Raw genomic sequence first — 25,549 nt, 5'->3', positions numbered from 1 at the left:
TCTTATTGGGGGCTTCTAAGCCTAGTGCTGCTGGGAATGCCTTTTTGGAACTGCAATTACCATTATGTAGGCATGAAATACGATTTAAAAAAGCTGTAATCTCAGCAAATATTCTGAACTTCCTTATCAAGTTTACCACTTGAAAATAAGTATGTTGTTTCATTTTCAGTTTCACTGTGCTGCTAACCTAAACACTTTGATTGTCCAGAGAGGTGCAAGAAATATGCAGAGTGTCCATAGTCCTCTGACAATTTCTGGTTAATGTAATATGGGTTCTCATATTTCACTGTTCTGCCACAGTGTTTAAACACCTAGGAAATGCTTGCTTATTTAAGACATTTGTCAACAGGAAACTTGGTTATGGAAATTTGAAACTAACTTCTAGATGATCTAGTGCATCTTTGTTTTCTTGTTAAATGTGTACTGGGACTTTTTGAATGTATACATAATATCTTTCTAGTGTTGGAGAATGCTGCATTTTAGGTTGAGAAATGTAATTTAGGTACTCACCTAAGCTGAACTAAATGGCTGGGGAGTGGGTTCCAGCCAAAAGGAATTGTACAAATAGAGCAGGGTCCAAAGAGGCTGTAATAAGGAAAAAATAAGGAGTGGCACACGCTTGGGTTTTGTAGCAAAAAAAAAAAAAAAAGGAAAGAAATTATACAGCTTTTAGGGATATTTTTTGAGAAGAAACTTCTGTAGCAGAGAGCATGTATTTCTTGATGTGTAGGGGATGTAAGCACCATTTCAATGGGGAGATAAAGGTGCATAGAAGCCAATTAAAATCCAATAAACCAGAGAGGTGCTTCTTATGGATGGAGTTATTAATATGTATGGAGGAGGAATATCCTAAAGTAACAAGTTACTTAAATAAAAGTCTCTGAAAAAAATTAGTGATAAACTTGTAAGCCAAAGAAGGTTAAACTGAAGCTATCATTTGGGTGGCCGGAGTATTATTTATGAACCCATGTGAAAGTTTGATTAGTGTCACCAGTTTGTATCTCTGTTACTTTGAGCTTTGCTAAACCACCTAATTTAAAAAAAAAAAATGTTTAAAGGCCATGCAATTTTAAGACATACTTTGCATCCTTTCTCATTTTATTTTGGGCAAGGAAAGAGATTTATGGAAACAAATGATGATTTGTAGTAATATCTGCCTAGTGATACCTAGGGAGCTTTTAGAAATATAAACTATAGGCTTCTGTTTCAAACATACCTACTGACCTAGCAGCACTTAACTGAAGCATATGATTCTACATATAGCCTCATGGTTTATGTAGCCTAGAAGAAAGTGAAAATCCAGAACCTGCACTTAATATTCAGTGCATGAGCAAGTTCAGTGGAAGTTCCCAAGCTGGTCAGGGAGGTGGAACACTTGCCCTATGAGTCAATGCTAAGGGAATTAGGCTTATCACTTAGTGTGACTGACTCCCTTATCATGTCAGTCAGATTTGTGTCCCTGTATGTTCTTGTTTATGGTTTCCTCCTTGTCTTATTATTCCTTTTTGCATTGAAAAGATCCTTGACCAGATGCCCCTAATGGAGCAGACATACCTTCTACATACCCTTACAGTTTTTATTAATTTCATTTTTTTTTTAAAAAAAGAACAAACCTGTCAGCACAACACCTCAGCATTCCCCTCCTGTTCCCCATCAGAAATCAGCAATTTATAAATCAGGAAATACCAAGTGTTGAAGCCAACGGGTTAGCATTTTGCTATTTATTTCCTTCTGCCAAACTCTGAAAAATTCCTTTGTATAAATGAAACAATGAAAAACAATGTTAGTTTCAATTCTATATCATTATAGTCATCATAACAATGCATCTAAAATGTGTGTCCACAATATATCAGGTATACATTTTTAGGAAAAGGAAAAAAAACTTTCTAGGCTTGTTAAAAGGATAATGGTCCCATATTTTTATTAACAGGTTAGCAAAACAAAATCCAATGGATTACAATATTTACATGTTATTTGAAAAATAAAGTAGTGATAAAAGCATGTCACCATTGTTTCATTTTCTTTTTTTTTAATTTTTGGTAACTATTACAAGCACTCAATCCAGGTATGAAACTTTTTAAAGACATTTGAAATGAGGCTAATTAAAAAAGAAATAAAGGCACAAAATGTATACTTTTCCCTCCAGTGTTTTCTACATGATGCTCCCTCCCTCCTCCAAAAAAAGCACCCCCCCCAACAAAAACAAAAAATCCTGCAAACCCACAACTGACGAATCTTTAAAAGCAAAACACCATGCTTCTCAAATAGCACTAATTCAACAAATGCAAATTTTGCCATCAATTTTATTTGAAACTGTCTAGGGCAACATTTCCTCAGCAGCTTCTTTACCCCGCCCCAACAAAAAAAAAAAAAAAAGCAAGACAAAGACACATGCATTTCTAAAACTAGGTTTTAGTCAAGTATTTCATACTTTTCGGAAAGAAATTCTTTGTTCAAAATCAGAACATACCATGGGTACCAGATCCTGTGTTCCTTATTCAGGCAAAATTGCTGTTGAGTTGAGTAGGATTTCTACCAAAGAAAAATTGCAGGCTCAGCCACAAGATATGTAGATTCCTATTCATTCTGTACTGCTCCCCTCGTGCTAAAAGCTAAGGAGTAGGGGGAAAAAATTAGCAACTCCCATCTTGGATCAAGTAGCTCTCCAGACTCAATGTAGTATGTAACTATTTAATTTCTGTTTGCAAAAAGATGCAAGAACTGACATCATTCTCTCCCACTATACCAAAACAAAAAAAAAGCACATCCACTCACCCCACAGACCGGGGTGGAGGGGGAAGAGATGACACCAATCTTGACAGAAAGTACTGGTGTGAGACGAATAGATGCTCATTTGAAAATTGACAGAATAATTATGAGGACCGATGAGTTTGGCCCATAAGCTGCATAGCTGTGCTGTTAGTTTGGTTCTTTAGTTAACAAAAACTTAATTTTTTAAAATGCTAAACACAGAAATAACAAGTTTTATATTCACAGGAACTCTTTTCCCTGTCCCCTTCCCCTTTGGAAAAAAATTAACACCACCACTCAATTTGCATGAGAAAGTTAATTGTGCCATTTTTGCAACAGTTCAAGCTGATAGGAAATAAACATATGGCAAACAAAACCACAGAGTCTGTCGCATGAAATCTATCAAATACTAAAATTATAGTTGAATACTAACAAACAGCTTACCTGGAATGAAGGATGACAATTCACAAACCATTATCTAGAAATTAAAGACTCTCTCTCTCTTTTTAATTTTTTTTTTATTTACTAAAATAATTAAAAAAAAAATCACAGTATTTTAAGAAATAAAATCCACAGTGGGATTTTAAGCAGTTTCCCTTTCTTTAAAACTTTGTTTCTTCCTCCTTTCACCACTTTGCTCAGCAGTCTCTCTACTTTAATCATAATGACAACAGGCAGTACTAGCAAATGCAGAGATGTCCCTTTGTTAATTTTGAGGTATTAGGAAACAGGTAGCTGTTTTAAGCAAAGCAGTTTCTGGTTTTGTTTTCTTTTCTAAAGCAGTTGCATTCAGTCTGGAAAATCATCATGTATTGAAATTAGAAAAACACACCAAAATTTGCGTGTTGAAAAGTTACATCACCCCCCAATCATGCTCATTATGCTTCTGTTTGCAAACAAGTCTCCACTGCAAAGCCCATTGTGTAATGTAGAGACACAGGGAGTTGTTTCATTAGTCCAATATGAATGTAACTTCCCATTGTCAAGATCCAGAAGAAAAGATGCAGTGATATAATGGAACCACTTATTCCATCATTTAAATAACTTTAATATACACACACTCACATAGATACCAGTGCTTTGAAAATAGATCATTCATTCCTAAAAGCAGCTTTGTTTCTTCCTTCTGCCCACCCCACCTGCCCATCCCTTCCCATTCACCACTGTTCAAGTTGATTAAAATCACACCAAATTTTTATTCATTTTTGGCCTCTGAGGTGTCTTGGAGAGGTTTGTCAGCAGCTACAACACTGACTGTAGTTTCACTATTGTTGGACAAGTCCACCACCATTTTCTCAGTGCTTTCCTTTTCTTCTACTATCAGTGTATTAACAGCCTTTTCTGTGTTCTCCTTCAGTTTGCTGTCCTCTCTGGTCCCTTGCTTACTTTCATTCAGAGCCCTGAAAATCCAAGCAGCAGAAAAATGGAAACCTTTACAATCCAAACATGCTTTGGATACAAGGAAATAGGGAGAGTACTTCTCCCATACAGTTAACAAACCAATAAATCTTATTAAAGCTTGCAACATTTCAAGTACTTTTATTTAAACAGACAAGAAATGGTACTTTCTCTTACCCTTTATCCCTCCACAGACTAGCTACAATATTACATTCAAATATCTTCCACATGCCAGTAATCCTGGCTGAGATCTCCTATTTGAAGAAACTCTAGCCAGCAAAGACATCTGTTCTATTGAACAGATCTTTATCAAGAGAAGGAAAATGAGTGTTCCAGAGATGCCTATTATTTCACAGTATGGACTGATATTTATGAGCATGAAAGGAAAAGATCTTTGCTATTAACTTCACTGTGTGCTTTCTGGGGAGAGAGCACACTTATTGAGATTTTCCTTCACTTGAAGCCCTTAACACTTCTCTGTACATAATTCTTTTCACTGGAACTCCAAGTTTAGTTGCAAGCATGCTAAAGAGAAATGATAAGGAAGAGAAAAAGCCAAAAGAAACCCAGATTCCATATAATTTGCTGCCATTTCCATGCTGCTCTATTGGGCAAGCAAACATCAACAATAGACTCAAGTAATGTTCATTTTGGATCAACAAACTGGTATTCACCTTGAAATCAAGTTTAAGCTTTAGGATCATAGTAAAGAACATTTATGTTCTACATTTGGATTTGATAACACTAGATTTTAACTCCCAAACAGAGGGAATTTCTGGAACGATCTGTATTCCAGGAACCCTTGGCCATCTGTAGATAAGTTTGTTTCAGTTTGAGGTCTGATCTAGACCTGAAACTGGAAAGGTGTTCGGACATATGGAGATATTCAGGTACAAGTTTAAAAACAACAGTTACCTTGGATTTCTGGGTTCCTGGGTCAAACAGGATGGACAGAAGCTTGTATTTACAAGTTGAGTAAATACATCTGATAATTGCATCCAACAGTGTTTTTGTTAGACAGAATTTTTCCCTTGTTAGAATAATCTGTCATATCCCTGTGTTTGCTTTCATTACAGGGTTTTTTGGGGGGAAGGGTGGAATGGGTCGGGAGATGCACAAAGATCAACTGTTACATTTGGCTGTTATACAAAGGAGTCTGCAAACTAACTTACATGCCATGCCTCAGCACATGTCGTTCCCACTCAGAGCCCTCTGTAAATGATCGGCCACAGAACTCACATGGAAAGCACTTCTCTGGAGCTCCACTGTCAGGATACATCATGGACTCTGGGAGAGAACAAAATTATCTGCACATTCATGAGCATCAGGGCAAGAAGGGACCTTTATGATTATACTCTGATCTTCCCTGCTGCCCTTCAGGGAGGAAAAAATATCCCGAAGCAGCAAAATATTTTCTTTTAAAAAAAGTAGGTATTTCTGAAATTGTCCTCCCTATCCTAAAAAAAGGAAGGTGTGAAAATTCTATAACCACCACTATGAGAAAAGGTCAATTAACTACAATATGGAAATGGGGAGGCGAATGGGACTTTCAAAATAATGGAGTGCTTCCCACTTAGACACCTACATGAACAGCCAAGATTTTGTATTAATACCTAAAAGTGAACTGAGGTTCTCTGAAGTGACCAGGATATCAAGAAGCTACAGCCATCCTGAAAAGTCACAACACACATTGCAGCTGAAAAATCCCATCCTCCATCTGAAGTCTGTTATATCTATTTGCAGAGATGTTTTATTACTCCCTGTATTTGAACAAGTGAAGAGATTGTGGGGTTTTTACATCAAAACCAACAATGAGAGTTTAGTGTGGAAATAGCTTGAAAGCAAAACCAAAAGAGAACACTTGAGTCAATATGTAATTTTCAAATCAATGGTGCAAATCTTACTAAAATGGAGACTTGGTATACTTGGCATCTGATACTCATAAGAAATTGCCATCCCCTCAACATGAAGTCCCATGAAAAAGAATATCACTAAAAGGATGGTATCTTAACTGCACAGGTGTTTCATCTGATCCTAATAATTTATACAAAACGTTTAGGGCCTTATTTGCAGAAGTGTCAAGCACTGAGCTTTACATCCAACGTCACTGGCAGCTGAGGGGATAGCATTTCTGAAAGCCAATCCCCATGTGAAAAGAGCCAGCTTTAACAAAAGATGAAACATTTTCTAATAAATGAGACAACGTATATTCAGAGCATTAATTTCTTAGCAGGTATTATCTTAAGTAAGAAATCAACAGAATGTCTTTCTGAGTCCTTCCACATTACATAATGAAAGAAAAGGGATTTTGCTTCATTTCAGTTTTTATATCTGCTCACTCTGTTTCTTCACTCTCAAATTTACTCCATTAGAGATCAAACTATAAACTCAGAACCACGCACGTGCTCGCTTTTCTTCTCCATATGTTAAATTTTGTAAAGGTATTTTGTAAAGGTATACTGTGTTCAGTTTTGGGCCCCTCACTACAAGAAAGACATTGAGTTGCTGGAGCGAGTCCAAAGAAGGGCAACGAAGCTGGTGAAGGGTCTGGAGAACAAGTCTGATGAGGACTGGCTGAGGGAACGGGGGTTGTTTAGTCTGGAGAAAAGGAGGCTCAGGGGAGACCTTATCGCTCTCTACAACTACCTGAAGGGAGGTTGTAGTGAGGCGGGTGTTAGTCTCTTTTCCCAGGTAACAAGTGATAGGATGAGAGAAAACGGCCTCAAGTTGCACCGGGGGAGGTTTAGATTGGATATCAGGAAAAATTTCTTCACCGAAAGGGTTATCAAGCATTGGAACAGGCTGCCCAGGGAAGTGGTTGAGTCACCATCCCTGGAGGTATTTAAAAGATGTGTAGATGTGGTGCTTAGGGATGTGGTTTAGTGGTGGACTTGGCAGTGTTAGGTTAATGGTTGGACTTGAAGATCTTAAAGGTCCTTTCCAAACAAAATGATTCCATGATTCTTGCTACATGTTTCCCACTGGTTGCCCTTTAATAAAGTTCTAGGTGGAATGGTTCTTTACACTTTTTTTGAAAATCCCTTCCATCTAGAAGAAAAAACTTATTTCCTATTTCTTAGTATCAGTGATTTACTATGTGATTAAACAACAACAAAGCAAGGTCCCCTCCTGATATGAGCAACAGGAAGAAAGTCAGTGCCATGGGCTCCATTTACATTTGGATCCGACTCCTACAGTTAATACCATATACATGGTCCAAATTTATAAATACCACTGAAACACATTGCCCCCTGTACCATGACTAATCCAACACTTACAGAGGATAGTTTTGGAGGCGACAGCTGCTCTTCTGTACAAGAACAAATCCAGAGTACAGTACACAATAGGAAATTTATTCTAGGACTGTGCAGATATAACAGAGCCTATTTTCCTCAAATGAATAGGGAGAATGTATACTTATAATTCCCATTAACAAGCACTACACTAATAATTCTGCTGTCCCTTCTGAATACATTATATGTTCCCACCTACTTCCCCATGAGTCCCTGATTAGTTTGGTTTCTTGGACTGTGAATTTAGATTGCCTCCCAGAAAGAGTAATCAGGCTGTGCACTTACCCGAGGTCTACAAAAGAGGGGTAACATATTGCATAGACACCTGAATTGCATTTGATTTTCCCGCATTACACACACAAACACACATGCACACTTATTTTTATCTACTGAAGAAGAAAAACAGAGAAAAAGTTTCATGTTTCTTTTAAAATTAAGATATAAAGGTCAGTAGAGACAGACAGTCCCTCTGGGATGCAACTTCTAGCAGGAACAGCTACTCTTTCCCTAGAGTATCTCAGATTAATAACTTAATGCTTTTCCACACGCATCTTCTTCCTTCTAGGGCCAAATATTTTCTTTTGTCCTTTACCAGCAACCAACCATTCATTTCCTTTCTGTACTGGTTTTGGCTGGAATAAAGTTTTCTTCATAGCAAACCTGTATGGTGCTGTGTTTTGGATTTGTGACCAAAACAGTGTTGATAACACAGGAATGTTTTAGTTATTGCTGAACAGTGCTTACATAGTGTCAAGGTCTTCTCTGCTTCTCATGCTGCCCTGCTAGGGGTGACAAGACGTTGGAAGGGGACACAGCCAGCCTTTTCTAGCTGCTGGTCTACACAAAACATTAATGTCTGCTACAGCTGCAAGTTAGGGGAAGCTGGTCCTTTAGTCAAAACATTAGACTCATTCTTTCAGCTCTGAAGCTCTTAGGGTCACATCCCCCCACTGAACAGACTCTTGAACAAATTTCCACATGAGAGTGCAGAGTTAATAATGTCAAAATTTGGAACGTGTGAAACTCCTGCTCTTCTCCTGATTTCTTTTAGGGCTGTTAACAAAGATTTCATGGAGGATGTTTTTCAATAAAAGTTGTTTCCTATCTAACTCACTCTCTTCTTCATTAAATAAAGATATCACCAGTCAAACTCAAAGTGAAGTGTTAATGGCCCCTTCATGTTCTGTAATCTGCTTGTGAATCTAGCAAGCTTAACTTTTACAGGTTTGAAAATATGTGGGGAGACATGTTTTCTTTTGTGAACAACTCTTGAATGAACTTGAAATGAGTTTTTAATTGAAAACTGAAATTTCAGAAGGAAAAAGGTAAACATGGTGAAACGGTTGGGGGCCCCAAGAACAAGGAGGATGTTGTAAATACCTTAGACATTCGACTAACCTAGTTATATAAATAAACAAAGGGAGCCTTCTTTTAATTTAGATGGGTATATCTCACTTCAGACAACTGGGCCTTGAAAAGATAGTTTCTAATTAGGATGGCTGTATTTCACTTCAGACAACTTGGCCTTGGGAAAACAGAGGCACAGAAACCTAAAGATAAGGGAGTTGCAACAGCTGCCTTGAAGGACACAGCCTACGTGACCTACGTGATCCCTGGACTGAGTTTGCGCAGAAGCAGGGGTCAGTCAGCGAACAGTGAGGAAGACTATAAGCCTTCATCTGACGACCCCCTGACGACCACCAGAGAAAACAACTGCGCATGCGGAACGGACATTTACATATATTAATGAGTTCTGGGAAATCTCATGACTATGCAAATGAGTTATTGGGAATCTTATGACTATGTATAACTTTATGGTATATAATCTCTGAAAATCTGCAAAATCGGCGGAGCACTCATGGTGGATAATCCCCAGTGCTGCCCAGCGCTGCAATAAAGAATGCCTGCTTAATAACACACTCTGGTGTTATTGAGCTTTCTTTTGGACTCCTTACCTAGCCGCACCTAGCTTCCCACTTCGGTGAGGAAAGTTAGAAAGCAAGGGGGTTTGGAGATCTCCGATTTTTGTATCAATGGCAGTACGCTTTTAGTTATAAGTACATAGAAACTTGGCAGCCTGCACTCAGCATCAGGAGGTTGGATGACCCCCTGGAACCTGATGATTAGGCATGACAAGGCTCACTGCAGTTATTACTTCAAATCAAGCTCCTTTTACTGTTGAACAAGAATTGCAAACATTGAATTCGAGACCTTGAGGTTGCTGCTTAATTGTGCAGGTGATTGATGGAACAAGCTTATCTAATAAAACAGGAACTGATAAGACAACCTTGAGGATGCGTAGCATGAGCTCAACACATACTATGGACTCTTCGATGGGTTAAAAACTGGCTGGATGGCCAAGCCCAGAGAGTGGTGGTGAATGGGGCAAAGTCCAACTGGCGGCCGGTCACTAGCGGTGTTCCCCAGGGCTCAGTTCTGGGGCCAGTGCTGTTCAATATCTTTATAGATGATCTAGACGTAGGGATTGAGTGCACCCTCAGCAAATTTGCAGATGACACCAAGCTGGGTGGGAGTGTCGATCTGCTGGAGGGTAGGAAGGTCCTACAGAGGGATCTGGACAGGTTAGATAGATGGGCCGAGACCAACGGCATGAGGTTCAACAATAACAAGTGCCGGGTCTTACACTTCGGCCACAACAACCCCATGCAGTGCTACAGGCTGGGGGAAGAGTGGTTAGAAAGCGGCCCAGTGGAAAGAGACCTGGGGGTGCTGATCGACAGCCGGCTAAACATGAGCCAGCAGTGTGCCCAGGTGGCCAAGAAGGCCAATGGCATCCTGGCCTCTATTAGGAACAGTGTAGCCAGCCGGTCTAGGGAAGTGATCGTCCCTCTGTACTCGGCACTGGTGAGGCCGCACCTTGAGTACTGTGTCCAGTTCTGGGCCCTGCACTTCAAGAAAGATGTTGAGGTGTTGGAGCGAGTCCAGAGGAGGGCGACCAAGCTGGTGAAGGGTCTGGAGGGTCTGTCCTATGAGGAACGTCTGAGGGAGCTGGGGCTGTTTAGCCTGGAGAAGAGGAGGCTCAGCGGTGACCTTATTGCAGTCTACAACTACCTGAAAGGAGGTTGTAGTGAAGTGGGAGTCAGCCTCTTCTCCCGGGCAACTAGCGATAGGACAAGAGGACACAGCCTCTAGCTTCGATCTATGAATCGAAGGGGGCTATGATCTAGTGGCAATTACAGAGACTTGGTGGGACGCCTCGCATGACTGGAATGTGGTCATGGATGGCTATGTCTTGTTCAGGAAAGACAGGCCGCTAAGGAGAGGTGGTGGAGTTGCTCTTTATGTGAGTGAGCAGCTAGAATGTATTGAGTTCTGTCCAGAGGCGGATCAGGAGCGAGTTGAGAGTTTGTGGGTGCGAATTAAGGGGCAGGCTGGCAGGGGTGATACTGTTGTGGGTGTCTATTACAGGCCACCGGATCAGGATGAGGACGGTGATGAGGCCTTCTACAGGCAGTTGAGAGCAGTCTCGCAATTACAGGGCCTGGTTGTCGTGGGGGATTTCAACTACCCTGATATTTGCTGGGAGGCCTACTCAGCCAGCCATCCCCAGTCCAGGAGGTTCCTCCAGTGCATTGATGATAACTTTCTGATGCAAATGGTGGATGAGCCAACTAGGAGAGGAGCGCTGCTGGATCTTATCCTCACTAACAAGGAGGGTCTGGTTGAAGAGGTGAAGGTTGAGGGCAGCCTTGGTTGTAGCGACCATGAGATGGTAGAGTTCAGGATCTCATGTGGCAGGAACAGAATAGCTAGCAGAATCACAACCCTGGACTTCAGGAGGGCCAACTTTGGCCTTTTCAAGCAATTGCTAGGGGAAATCCCATGGGACAGGGTACTAGAAGGTAAGGGGGCCCAAGATAGTTGGTTAGCGTTCAAGGACTGCTTCTTCCGAGCTCAAGATCAGAGCATCCCAACAGGTAGGAAGTCAAGGAAGGGTACCAGGAGACCTGCATGGTTGAACAGGGAACTGCTGGGCAAACTCAAGTGGAAGAAGAAGGTGTACAGATCGTGGAAGGAGGGGCTGGCCACTTGGGAGGAATATAAGTCTGTTGTCAGAGGATGTAGGGAGGCAACTAGGAAAGCTAAGGCCTCCTTGGAATTAAACCTTGCAAGAGAGGTCAAGGACAACAGAAAGGGCTTCTTCAAATACATTGCAGGTAAAGCCAACACTAGAGGCAATGTAGGCCCACTGATGAATGAGGTGGGGGTCCTGGAGACAGAGGATAAAAAGAAGGCGGAGTTACTGAATGCCTTCTTTGCCTCTGTCTATACTGCTGGAGGCTGTCCTGAGGAGACCTGGACCCCTGAGGCCTCAGAAGAAGTCAGGATAGAGGAGGAATCTGTCTTGGTTGATGAGGGCTGGGTCAGGGACCAATTAAGCAACCTGGACGTCCATAAATCCATGGGCCCTGATGGGATGCACCCGCGGGTGCTGAGGGAGCTGGCGGAAGTCATTGCTAGGCCACTCTCCATCATCTTTGCTAAGTTGTGGGCAACGGGAGAGGTGCCTGAGGACTGGAGGAAAGCGAATGTCACTCCAGTCTTCAAAAAGGGCAAGAAGGAGGACCCGGGTAACTATAGACCGGTCAGCCTCACCTCCATCCCTGGAAAGGTGATGGAGCAACTTGTTCTTGGTGCTGTCTCTAGGCACATCAAGGATAGGGGGATCATTAGGGGCACTCAGCATGGCTTCACCAAGGGGAAGTCATGCTCAACCAACTTGATAGCCTTTTATGAGGATGTTACCCAGTGGATAGATGATGGTAAAGCTGTGGATGTGGTCTATCTCGATTTCAGTAAAGCGTTTGACACGGTCTCCCACAGCATCCTCGCAGCTAAACTGGGGAAGTGTGGTCTGGATGATCGGGTAGTGAGGTGGATTGTGAACTGGCTGAAGGGAAGAAGCCAGAGAGTAGTGGTCAGCGGGACAGAGTCCAGTTGGAGGTCTGTGTCTAGCGGAGTTCCGCAAGGGTCGGTTCTGGGACCAGTTCTATTCAATATATTCATTAATGACTTGGATGAGGGAATAGAGTGCGCTGTCAGCAAGTTCGCTGATGACACAAAACTGGGAGGAGTGGCTGACACAACGGAAGGCTGCGCAGCCATTCAGAGAGACCTGGACAAGCTGGAGAGTTGGGCGGGGAGAAATTTAATGAAATATAACAAGGGCAAGTGTAGAGTCCTGCATCTGGGCAAGAACAACCCCATGTACCAGTACAAGTTGGGGGCAGACCTGTTGGAGAGCAGCGTAGGGGAAAGGGACCTGGGGGTCCTAGTGGACAACAGGATGACCATGAGCCAGCAGTGTGCCCTTGTGGCCAAGAAGGCCAATGGCATCCTGGGGTATATTAGAAGGGGTGTGGTCAGCAGGTCGAGAGAGGTTCTCCTCCCCCTCTACTCTGCCCTGGTGAGGCCGCATCTGGAATATTGTGTCCAGTTCTGGGCCCCTCAGTTCAAGAAGGACAGGGAACTGCTAGAGAGAGTCCAGCGCAGAGCCACGAAGATGATTAAGGGAGTGGAACATCTCCCTTATGAGGAGAGGCTGAGGGAGCTGGGTCTCTTTAGCTTGGAGAAGAGGAGACTGAGGGGGGACCTCATTAATGTTTATAAATATGTAAAGGGCAAGTGTCAAGAGGATGGAGCCAGGCTCTTCTCAGTGGCATCCCTTGACAGGACAAGGGGCAATGGGTGCAAGCTGGAGTACAGGAGGTTACACTTAAATTTGAGGAAAAACTTCTTTACTGTAAGGGTGACTGAGCACTGGAACAGGCTGCCCAGAGAGGTTGTGGAGTCTTCTTCTCTGGAGACATTCAAAACCCGCCTGGACGCGTTCCTGTGTGATATGGTCTAGGCAATCCTGCCCCGGCAGGGGGATTGGACTAGATGATCTTTCGAGGTCCCTTCCAATCCCTAACATTCTGTGATTCTGTGATTCTGTGATTCGCCAGGGGAGGTTCAGGTTGGACATTAGGAAGAATTTCTTTTCAGAAAGGGTTATTAGACATTGGAAGTGGCTGCCCAGGGAGGTGGTGGAGTCACCATCTCTGGATGTGTTTAAGAAAAGACTGGACATGGCACTTAGTGCCATGGTCTAGTTGACATGGTGGTGTCAGGGCAACGGTTGGACTCGATGATCCCAGAGGTCTCTTCCAACCTGGTTGATTCTGTGATTCTGTGATTCTGTGACTTAAGATAACGGGGCGAAATAACCACAAGGCCAGAACAAATTGGTTTAGGACGGGATGAGTTGCCAAGTTAGCAAGAACAAAGGAGAAATCAGCTTGAGTTCACCCAGAGGACACACAATGAAGAGGAAGATATGACCACCCGAGGAAGTAAATGACCACCAGAGACCCCTGGAGTGATTGTGATACATAAAAACGGACATTAGATGGCAGCACGAAACTGTAAAATAGCTCAGTTAATGAATATGCAATTAGTTTTAGGATTGGGAAGGCTTAAGATAATGATTTCTCGGAAATATAATGAATATGTATGTATTCTGTAAATATAAGGAGCTTGATTATATTCACTCTTTGGGAGCATTTATGGAGGAGAATCCCCAATGCTGACCCGGCACTGCTAATAAAGAATACATGCTTAACAGTACGTTGTACTGTTGAGTCATTTTCTTTGTTTCAATATTACATTCAATTGATGAAGTCATGAGCAGATTGTGAGAATACATGGAGTATTCCAGTCAGGACCAGATATTTGCACTAACATGATTTTAATATTAAAGGAAAAAAAAAAACCCAAACAAACACAAAAACACACAAACTCCCCTCACAGTACAATTCACCAAGAACTACCTTTCTTTATCCCTACTCAGCTAACCATCTGAACAATAAACACATGAATAAGACTTACTGAACTCAGTGGGATTATTCATAGATGTGAATTTAGGCACAAATGTAAAGTACACAGTTGGAATGGTGATTTGGAGGTAAGGAATGGAACTAACCTGGCTTCAGTGTTGCCGACCAAAGTGATGGCAAAAGGGTCAACTCTAACAAAGAGGAGGGTAGGAATGCTTTGTAAGCACTGGACAGACATTGAGCAGACAATAGCCCCAAAATAAGCTTGGCCACTGAACTATCTCCCTCACTGGTATAATGTGGAGCAGCAAAGCTGAACATGGATAACCAACACAGAATAATCTGACAGCCCACTAAAATACTCCACTTATGTATTTTTCTAAGCCTCATACATGTTATCTGCACAGTCACAGATGTTACCAGTATTTTCTCATAACATTTTTTTTTTTGGAGCATGATTTGGTTTTCTTAAACAGAAATCTTGTCATAAGCATTAGAAACACAAAATTCCTCCAGGAAGTGTCTTGACAAAAGCTCCATTTTGCCCATACTGACAAGCTTCCACAACTTAAGGAATCTGCTGTAGAGTCAATAGTTGATCTTGCTTAATAGAACCGGCAGGGTCCATTACAGTATCTAGCATAAAAGAAAAAGCAACTATACTGACCTCTCTCTTCAGTTTTGTGGCTTAACTCTTTTTCTTCCTCATCACTGCTGGAGCTCTCTGTTTTTCCCTTCATTTGTTCCAGCTGATCCAAGTTAACCTGTCCAACCAGCTCAAAATTACGACTCACCTTAAAAGAAATGGTTTTGTCAACAATAAACACCACCATCAACTATTGAAAAAACAACCCACCAACAAAGCTATAGGCTGAAATGGGAAATTTATCAGGCATCTAGTCAAATTAATACTCGTTTCCCTTCAAACACAATTGCATTGACTGTTAATGATTCTTCTTTCCTTTTTTATACTAAATTTCTCCATTTTGCTTCTGAAAATGATCCTATTATTTGAGAAACTTCCCTCATTTTCAGGTATTGAAAGTAAAAAAACTCCAAGCAATGCTGTTGTATCCCTCCTTTCATGGGAGTGTAAAACTGATAGGATCAAGCATCACTATTGCACATCATCACTGCAGAAAAATCCTTTGTGAATGCTTTATTCAGTTTCATGTGTGAAAAGATGGGACCTGAGTGACCACTTTGACAGATAGAGCCCAAATCATCAACTGTTCTTATGGACATTTGGTGGTGGGGGGGCATGGAATGGGGGAATAGATGCCCTGGTGTGAGTTCTCCATGGACTGGAGTCCCTTTGAGAGTATCTATCTGCTCCACCATGGAGCACCTCCTAATCCCCTTTTGTTTCCCCTGATTCCCTCCCCCTCTCAGTTTCCTCATTCTCTCTGCATTCCCACCTACTCTCTCCATCATTTTCTGCCCTTTTTAAAATATGTTTTCACAGAGACGCCACCAGCTTCACTCATGGGCTCAGCTTTGGCCAGTGGTGGGTCCATTACTGAGCTGGGTGGAACCATCTCTGTCTGGCACAGGGCAGCCCCTGAACTCCCTCCACAGAGGCCACCCCTACAGCCCCTCCCCCCCGCTACAAAAACTTTGCCACGTCCACCCAATACAAGCATATAACTTAAGACAGTACATATTGTGAGAAGAGATCAGGAGTTGCCCTGTGCCAGACAGAGACAATTCTAGCCAGCTCCGCAATGGATCCACGTCTGGCCAAAGCTGAGCCAATCAGCGAAGCCAGTGGTGCCTCTATGATAACATATTTAAGAAAGGGTAAAACACTGCATGGCAGTGTGAGGAGTGAAGAAAAAAAGAAATATGTGAGACTCAACCCTGCAGACACCAAAGCCAGAGAAGAAGGAGGGGGAGGAGGTGCTCCAGGTGCCAGAGCAGAGTTTCCCCTGCAGCCCGTGGAGAGGACCACACCAGAGCAGGTGGATATTCTCTGAAGGAACTGTGGCCCATGGAGAGCCCATGTAGAAGCAGGTTCTCCTGACAGGAACTGCAACCTGTGGAGAGGACCCATACTAGAGCAGTTTGTGAAGGACTGTGTGCCCTGTGGGAGGGACCCTATGCTGGAGCTGAGGAAAAGTGTGAGGATGAAGGAGCAACAGAGAGGAACTGTTACGAAATGACTGCAACCTCCATTCCCCATATCCCCTGTGCCACTCAGGGTGGGGGAAGAAGGTAGAGGAGTTGGGAAGGAAGGAGTGAAGTTGACCTTGGGAAAAATAGATGGGGGGGGAAGGTGTTTAAGGTTTTTTTTTTTGTCTCTGTTTCTCACCATCCAACTCTATTTTAATTGTCAATAAATTAACTTAATTTTCCCCAAGTCAAGTCTGTTTTGCCCCTGACAGTAACTGGTAAGTGATCTCCCTGTCTTTATCTTGACCCATGAGTTTTTTCATCATATTTTCTTCCTGTACTGCTTTTAGCTGGGACAGAATTAATTTTCTTCATAGCAGCTTGTATGGGGCTATGTTTTGGATTTGTGCTGAAAACAGTGTTGATAACACAGGGATGTTTTAATTATTGCTGAGCAGTGCTTACACAGAGTCAAGGTCTTTTCTGCTACTCATGCTGCCTCGCCAGTGAGTAGGCTGGGGGTGCACAAGAAGTTGGGAGGGGACACAGCTGGGACAGCTGACCCCAACTGACCAAAGGGATATTCCACACCATATGATGTCATGCTCAGCATATAAAGCTGGGGGAAGAAGGAGGAAGGGGGGACGTTTGGAGTGATGGTGTTTGTCTTCCCAAATAACCATTATGCATGATGGAGCCCTGCTTTCCTAGGGATGACTGAACACCTGCCTGCCGATGAGAAGTAGTGAATGAATTCCTTATTTTGCTTTGCTTGTGCATGTGGCTTTTGCTTTACCTATTAAACTAGCCTTATCTCAACCCAAGAGTTTTCTCACTTTTACCCTTCTGATTCTCCCCCCATCCCACTGGAGGAGGAGTGAGTGAGCAGCTGCATGGGGCTGAGCTGCCCACTGGGGTTAAACCACAACACTCCCCCTGTCCTGTTTGAGGCGAAGGAGTGAGAGAGTGACTGGGTGGGCCTCTCCCTGCTAGCCAAGATCAACCCACCACACAGCCGTGTATCAGCAAATAGCAAGCTAACCTAAATACAGCAGTGTGTTAGTATTATGTTTGTAGAACTGACAGCTGTGTTGAGGTCCTCTGACTTAAGTTACCTATTAGATTTAAGCAAAGAAAGTCACATGCATGCCACTTACTGTGACTCAGCTCATGCACAGAAATTCTTTAAGATGCAGTAAGCCAATCATGCACTTGAGCCCAGAGAGTGAGCACAAATTAGCCAGATAACATTTAGAAATTATTAAAGAAAGATGGAGGAAAATAACCCTTACTACCAGGAGTAATCACTTCAGGTTTTTATTGGAGAGAAGGGACATCCAAGTAGAGGGAAAATCTTCCCAGCTTGATGCACTCACTCAGAGAGGTGGGGAATAATGCTTCTTGGATCTCCTAGGACCCTTGCTGTGGTCACTGGGAGATGTGCAATATCTCAGATACCAGTTAAACTGCAGAAAGATTCTCAAGTAGCAATAAGGAGCAATAAAGGGAGACAAGCATACCAAGCCAACATAAGTTCACAGTGTTCATTTTTAAAATGCAGTAAGTTTTGCTGGTACTTTTGGCACTCATTTTGTCAAATTTTTATTTTTGGAGGGGCCAAAATGTTGTTCAATCAACAAAGCGTGAACAAGTTTTTAGTGAGAATCAGGCAGCTCAGCTCCTGGTAGTTGGATTCAATGAGATCCCTACCCACAAAGTGACAAAAAAATACTCTGTAAACATGCCTCAGTTCTAGAATTTTGCTATTCTCACAGCAACACAGCTGAGAACTACAGCAATCCAAAGCAGACAGAAGTCTGTGGAAAGCTTTCTAGTGACTTCTCCAAGCACGGATCAAATCTGCACTTGGAAGGCTCCACACAAACATCAAAGCAGTTTTAACTTAAGCAGTAAGTATAACAAGTTTCTATCTTTCCCTTGTTAAATGTAAACTGGAATGTATTGCCTTGTGTTATTAAAATCACAGAATCACAGAATCAGAATGTTAGGGATTGGAAGGGACCTCGAAAGATCATCTAGTCCAATCCCCCTGCCGGAGCAGGATTGCCTAGACCATATCACACAGGAACGCGTCCAGGCGGGTTTTGAATGTCTCCAGAGAAGGAGACTCCACAACCTCTCTGGGCAGCCTGTTCCAGTGTTCAGTCACCCTCACCGTAAAGAAGTTTTTCCTCATATTTATGTGGAACCTCCTGTGTTCCAGCTTGCACCCATTGCCCCTTGTCCTGTCAAGGGATGTCACTGAGAAGAGCCTGGCTCCATCCTCATGACACTTGCCCTTTACATATTTATAAACATTAATGAGGTCCCCCCTCAGTCTCCTCTTCTCCAAGCTAAAGAGACCCAGCTCCCTCAGCCTCTCCTCATAAGGGAGATGTTCCACTCCCTTAATCATCTTCGTGGCTCTGCGCTGGACTCTCTCTAGCAGTTCCCTGTCCTTCTTGAACTGAGGGGCCCAGAACTGGACACAATATTCCAGATGTGGCCTCACCAGGGCAGAGTAGAGGGGGAGGAGAACCTCTCTCGACCTGCTAACCACACCCCTTCTAATACACCCCAGGATGCCATTGGCCTTCTTGGCCACAAGGGCACACTGCTGGCTCATGGTCATCCTGCTGTCCACTAGGACCCCCAGGTCCCTTTCCCCTACGCTGGTCTCCAACAGGTCTGCCCCCAACTTGTACTGGTACATGGGGTTGTTCTTGCCCAGATGCAGGACTCTACACTTGCCCTTGTTATATTTCATTAAATTTCTCCCCGCCCAACTCTCCAGCCTGTCCAGGTCTCTCTGAATGGCTGCGCAGCCTTCCGGCATCTCAGCCACTCCTCCCAGTTTTGTGTCATCAGCGAACTTGCTGACAGTGCACTCTATTCCCTCATCCAAGTCATTAATGAATATATTGAATAGTACTTGTCCCAGTACCGACCCTTGAGGGACTCCGCTAGACACAGGCCTCCAACTGGACTCTGTCCCATTGACCACCACTCTCTGGCTTCTTTCCTTCAGCCAGTTCACAATCCACCTCACTACCCGATCATCCAGACCACACTTCCCCAGTTTAGCTGCGAGGATGCTGTGGGAGACCGTGTCAAACGCTTTACTGAAATCGAGATAGACCACATCCACAGCTTTACCATCATCTAGCCACCGGGTTACGTCCTCATAAAAGGCTATCAAGTTGGTTAAGCATGACTTCCCCTTGGTGAAGCCATGCTGAGTGCCCCTAATGATCCCCCTATCCTTGATGTGCCTAGAGACAGCACCAAGAACAAGTTGTTCCATCACCTTTCCGGGGATGGAGGTGAGGCTGACCGGTCTATAGTTACCCGGGTCCTCCTTCTTGCCCTTTTTGAAGACTGGAGTGACATTCGCTTTCCTCCAGTCCTCAGGCACCTCTCCTGTTGCCCACAACTTAGCAAAGATGATGGAGAGTGGCCTAGCAATGACTTCCGCCAGCTCCCTCAGCACCCGCGGGTGCATCCCATCAGGGCCCATGGATTTATGGACGTCCAGATTGCTTAATTGGTCCCTGACCCAGCCCTCATCTACCAAGACAGATTCCTCCTCTATCCTGACTTCTTCTGGGGCCTCAGGGGTCCGGGGCTCCTCAGGACAGCCTCCAGCAGTATAGACAGAGGCAAAGAAGGCATTCAGTGACTCCGCCTTCTTTTTATCCTCTGTCTCCAGGGCCCCCACCTCATTCATCAGTGGGCCTACATTGCCTCTAGTGTTGGCTTTACCTGCAATGTATTTGAAGAAGCCCTTTCTGTTGTCCTTGACCTCTCTTGCAAGGTTTAATTCCAAGGAGGCCTTAGCTTTCCTAGTTGCCTCCCTACATCCTCTGACAACAGACTTATATTCCTCCCAAGTGGCCAGCCCCTCCTTCCACGATCTGTACACCCTCTTCTTCCACTTGAGTTTGCCCAGCAGTTCCCTGTTTAACCATGCAGGTCTCCTGGTACCCTTCCTTGACTTCCTACTTGTTGGGATGCTCTGATCTTGAGCTCGGAAGAAGCAGTCCTTGAACGCTAACCAACTATCTTGGGCCCCCTTACCTTCTAGTACCCTGTCCCATGGGATTTCCCCTAGCAATTGCTTGAAAAGGCCAAAGTTGGCCCTCCTGAAGTCCAGGGTTGTGATTCTGCTAGCTATTCTGTTCCTGCCACATGAGATCCTGAACTCTACCATCTCATGGTCACTACAACCAAGGCTGCCCTCAACCTTCACCTCTTCAACCAGACCCTCCTTGTTAGTGAGGATAAGATCCAGCAGCGCTCCTCTCCTAGTTGGCTCATCCACCATTTGCATCAGAAAGTTATCATCAATGCACTGGAGGAACCTCCTGGACTGAGGATGGCTGGCTGAGTAGGCCTCCCAGCAAATATCAGCGTAGTTGAAATCCCCCACAACAACCAGGCCTTGTAATTGCGAGACTGCTCTCAGCTGCCTGTAGAAGGCCTCATCACCCTCCTCATCCTGATCCGGTGGCCTGTAATAGACACCCACAACAGTATCACCCCTGCCAGCCTGCCCCTTAATTCGCACCCACAAACTCTCAACTCGCTCCTGATCCGCCCCTGGACAGAACTCAATACATTCTAGCTGCTCACTCACATAAAGAGCAACTCCACCACCTCTCCTTAGCGGCCTGTCTTTCCTGAACAGGACATAGCCATCCATGACCACATTCCAGTCATGCGAGGCGTCCCACCAAGTCTCTGTAATTGCCACTAGATCATAGCCCCCCGACCGAACACGGATTTCCAACTCCTCCTGTTTATTCCCCATGCTGCGTGCATTGGTGTACAGGCATGTCAGGGAGCGAGCTGGGCACACCGATTTCACCCCAGGGGGATGGGAGGCCTCCTGGTCTACCTCAACACTAGAGCGTTGCCCCAGTGGTGCAAGCCCAGCTACTACCCCATCCCCCTTCGAATCTAGTTTAAAGCTCTCTGAATGAGCCCTGCTAATTCCTGTCCCAGAACCCTTTTGCCCCTACGACATAAACCTTTCCCATGTATTACCGTCACGCCTGGTGTCTTATAAAACCAGCCATTATCAAAGAACCCAAAGCCCTGCCTGTAGCACCAGTCTCGTAGCCAGGCATTAATAGAGAGAATCCTACTATTCCATCCCACGTCATCACCTGAAAATGGAAGGAGGGAGGAGAAAACAACTTGTGCCCCAGACTCTTTCACCAACCGTCCTAGGGCCTTGTAGTCTTTCTTCATCCCCCTCAGACTACGGGATGCAGCTTCTTCCCCACCTGTCTGGAAGATCAGCAGGGGGTAGTAGTCTGTGGCCTTCACCAGGTTGGGGAGTTTCCTGGTGATATCCCTGATTCGGGCTCCAGGCAGGCTGCAGACCTCCCTGTGATGGGGGTCAGCTCTGCATATTGGGCCCTCAGATCCCTTTAGGAAGGAGTCTCCAACCACTAAAACTCTTCTCTTCTTCCTTGTGGAGGAGGTAGCTATACGCCTGTCAGGTTTTTCTGACTGTGGTGGGACCTCTGATATAGGTTGCCTCTCCACCACATCCCCATTGGACCGGCTGTATTCCACTAGGGCTTCATATCTATTGCTCAGAGGCACCTGTGGAGGCAAGGTAGGCAAGGAGGGCACTCGCCTTTTGCCACGGCCATAGACTTGCCTCCACTCACTCCTCTCCTCTAGGTTATTGTTTTCCACCTGAGAGGGGCAGAGTACAGGGGTCCCTTGATCCTGGGAGCTCTCCGGCAGGTGCTCCCATTTTTGTTGCAGGGAGGGCAGAGCCTGGCTCCACCAGTCTATCTCCATTTCAGCCTCCCGAATGCTCCTAAGCCTTTCTGCTTCGGCTTGAAGCCTTTCAACCTGGCTTTGCAGCTGTGCCGCTCGGCCGAGCAGATCATCTACTTGCTCACAGCGCACACAGCCCCCTGACACCACAGAGACGCTGTAGCATTCCCTGCAGCCGGCAACCTGCACCATCGCCTCCTTCCGTGGGAGCTCTGTCTGGGTTCCCACATCCATTTTGGTCTTCTTCCGCCGGGTAGATACCATTGTTCTTTCACTGAGCTGGGAAATACCTGTTGGTGACACCCCTGGTTCACAGCTCCTTGGCACCTTCCTCACCTTGTGCACTGGGAGGGAGTCAGCGCCCTCCCCAACGAGCTGCAAACTGCTGCGGCCTCTCCTGCCCTGGGACACACCCAGTCACAGCTGAGTCTCCCTCTCCCTTCTGGCCAGGGACTAGTCCCTGCTCTCCAGGAGGCTTTTTATCACCTGATCACAGGGGGTGGTGTGTTTAAATCGCTTAAATCGCCCGCGGTGCCTCTGGCTATGCCCCTTCCTCTCCTGATTCGTTGCTGGGAACCTCTGGGTCCGGGGTGGGGGGGGAAGCAGCTCGGGGCTGATGCTCGCAGGGGGCTCGGGGGGGGGCCCAGAGTACGAAAACTGCCCGGTTAAGCCCTATGTCGCCCTCGCCCCCGCACTAACCTCAAGTCGCTGCCGCCGCTGTCGCTGCTGCTGCCGCTAAAATGTGCATGGCATGTCACTTTGCCCAAGTTGCCAGAGCAATTTTACACTTTGGAAGCTCCTGTGTCTTAGAGTGTCTGAATCACACAGCCTTAATGTTGTTTCATAACTTTAAAAAAAAAAAAATTTCACAATACATACAAATGCTTTTTCTGAAAAAAATACAGAACTTGAGAGAAATTGAAGTCCAGCACAGGAGCCTTCTCCAAATTTTGGAAGAAAAATGTGGGTTGGCTACTCAGAGTGGACATGCAAATAAACTAGATATAACATTTGCAAGAAGTAGATTGTTACAAATTAAATCCCTTTGGATGTTACCTTGTGCTCATCTCGAAGATGAGTGTCCAGCTCCTCTGTGTGTTTGGTCTCATAGTAGCAGAGTTGACATTTGTAAGGTTTAAGTTCATTGTGCTTCTCTATGTGTTGCTGCAAACTCTCATCGCTGGAGCAGGTAAAGGTACACTTATCACAGCGGAAAACAACTCCCTGTAAGTATTTTGACAGTTTGGAACGGCAAACTTCAATGGGAACAACCCGCTCTTCTGTGGGGAGAGGGGAATGTTTATTAAGACATAAAAACCATCAGGCAATGTGTCAACAGCTTGTAACATACTACCCACTCAAGAAACAGGATCTGCTATTTGTGTATGCAATCCATCTACCGAGCTAAAACTGGACCAACAAAGAAATGCAAGAAAATTCCCTTTCTATACAGACAGGGTTAATCCTACATGACTCCAAAATGCAGGTGTCCTTGCAAATGTAACCACTCATTTAGTGAACAGGATGGGAAGAAGAGATTTGGGGCAGATAAGAGTGTTGGGGCAGATATGTGAGACAGAGTAGCAGAGCCTAGGAATATAAAAGCAGACATAAATCAGTCAGACCAAGCTCCATTCTGATTCAATACATGACAGAAGACAGTAAAAGGTGCTAGAACTGTAATAAACAGGAGCATGTAGGGTGATTCCCAATACATCACCCTCCCAGCTTCTGATGATCAGAGCTGGTATTCTCACCATCACATTTAATGCTACTCACTGGGGGAGTGAGAGGTTGTGTGCAGCAGTATCTTCTCATGAAGGTGGTGGTCCAGAGATCAGCCAGGGGCAGAAACTTTCAATATACCCTCAGTTTTTTAGTAGTTAAGATTCAAAATCCATGCATACTTAATTTCACACTTCCCACAATTCTGATTATGATACAAGCATGTATTGAAAATGCTCTCACTGAGTTAGTTGAACTCTCTACTTCCTTCCTCTTATGCAAAACACACACTTTTAATAGGGCAGCACAATTAATTTCAGTCTTTATATAGAGCCAGAATCCTGATGTGTGCAACATTCATCCACTGTGGTTCTCTGAACTGTGCATGCAGGGGAAATCCCAAAATTGACCTTTCAGCAGAGGGTCACTGGAAGATCTTCACTACAGCTTTTGTTACTCAACTGTCCTTTTGAAGTAGAACACTGAAATGTAGTACTATTATTCCTTATGGACTGCAGATTAAAGGAAGAGAGTGATCTTCCTCATGAAGATTATCATTAATGATATCTTAAAACAAACAAAAATAATCCCAGGCCTGATTCTTAGAGGGTAAACATGAAGGGTAGGGGACTTGTGTGACACATCTCTTATAATTTCTATAGGGAGGCAAGAGCTACAGAATTCATCCATTTGACTTTGGCCAATGAATAACCCCCACTGCTCATGAGCCTAATTTTCTAAATATTCCACCTTCCTCAGTTTGTTCTCCTCCCTGTCCTCCTCTTTTTTTGAACACGGAAGTTTTCCTACCTCAGAACTTTCTCTTTGTGCACTTTAAAAAGTGGAATTTTCCACCAAAGCTATATCTGAGACCCTGAAAACTTGTGGTTCCTCTCCAGTTAAAGAAGTTGTTGCAAAAAAAATGTTGTGTTCATTCAGGGTCAAGTGGGAAAAAGGACAGGGGTGCACATCCTCTAAGAGATAACAGGAGCTAAAGCTGTGATTTTTGAATGCATAGCAAGGATATTTTAAAAGGTATTTACAGCTACAGCTCTGTGCAATTGAATTCACTGAAATAAAGTAACTTGTTTTTTAAAGCAAAAAAAGTTCCAACAAAAAGTTTTTAAAAGCAAAACACTTTAAAGCATTTGGTAATTAGATTTTTCTCTAGGACATGACACATTTTAAAAAACACTAAAGTAGGAGATGGTATAAAAGGTTTTATCCACCACTTTGGAGCAATGCACCATCCTAATTCATATCAGTAAAACCCATCATCTCACTCACAATCACCCCACCTGCCAAATCACAGGTAACACAACATAGACTAACTTCCCAGCCTGATCTTCGACTTGTCTTATCACCATGGACGTGCTTGGCAATCAGTGGATCTGATTCTGACCTGTGGTTTAACTTCCTGGCTTGATCTTGAATCTGTATCATCACTGCAAATTTGCCTGATGATCTGGCCATCATCTCTGGGTCTGCCCTGCTTGCCTTGCTCAGGCCCCACCCCTACTGTCCATGTTATCCTTCTCTACTCCCTGGACCTTGGGGAGCACCTGGCCCTTGCTGCTCTATGACAGTAATGACTTAAAACTTAAATGTGCATGTATTCATGTCAGTGAGCTTTAT

General features: G+C 44.1%; 1 protein-coding gene across 5 annotated transcripts in view; it reads right to left on the bottom strand.

Moving 5' to 3' along the window:
• Nucleotides 1–3,351: 3,351 nt before the first annotated feature.
• The window catches only part of LOC137677122 (zinc finger protein 462-like), a 148,574-nt gene continuing 126,376 nt past the window's right edge, over nt 3,352–25,549 (bottom strand). For all 5 annotated transcript variants that reach the window (XM_068424307.1, XM_068424311.1, XM_068424309.1 and 2 more), the window contains 4 exons: nt 23,246–23,469; nt 14,949–15,075; nt 5,322–5,436; nt 3,352–4,151 (listed from right to left, as the gene is read on the bottom strand). In XM_068424307.1, coding sequence (XP_068280408.1) covers nt 3,947–4,151; nt 5,322–5,436; nt 14,949–15,075; nt 23,246–23,469 — 671 coding nt within the window. In that variant the 3' untranslated portion in view covers nt 3,352–3,946. The remainder of the gene's footprint in view (nt 4,152–5,321; nt 5,437–14,948; nt 15,076–23,245; nt 23,470–25,549) is intronic.

Source organism: Nyctibius grandis (genome assembly GCF_013368605.1).
Source record: "Nyctibius grandis isolate bNycGra1 chromosome W unlocalized genomic scaffold, bNycGra1.pri SUPER_W_unloc_1, whole genome shotgun sequence".
Taxonomy (NCBI): domain Eukaryota; kingdom Metazoa; phylum Chordata; class Aves; order Nyctibiiformes; family Nyctibiidae; genus Nyctibius; species Nyctibius grandis.
Note: the sequence above shows the minus strand (reverse complement) of the source record. Positions and strands in the feature narration are given on the sequence as shown.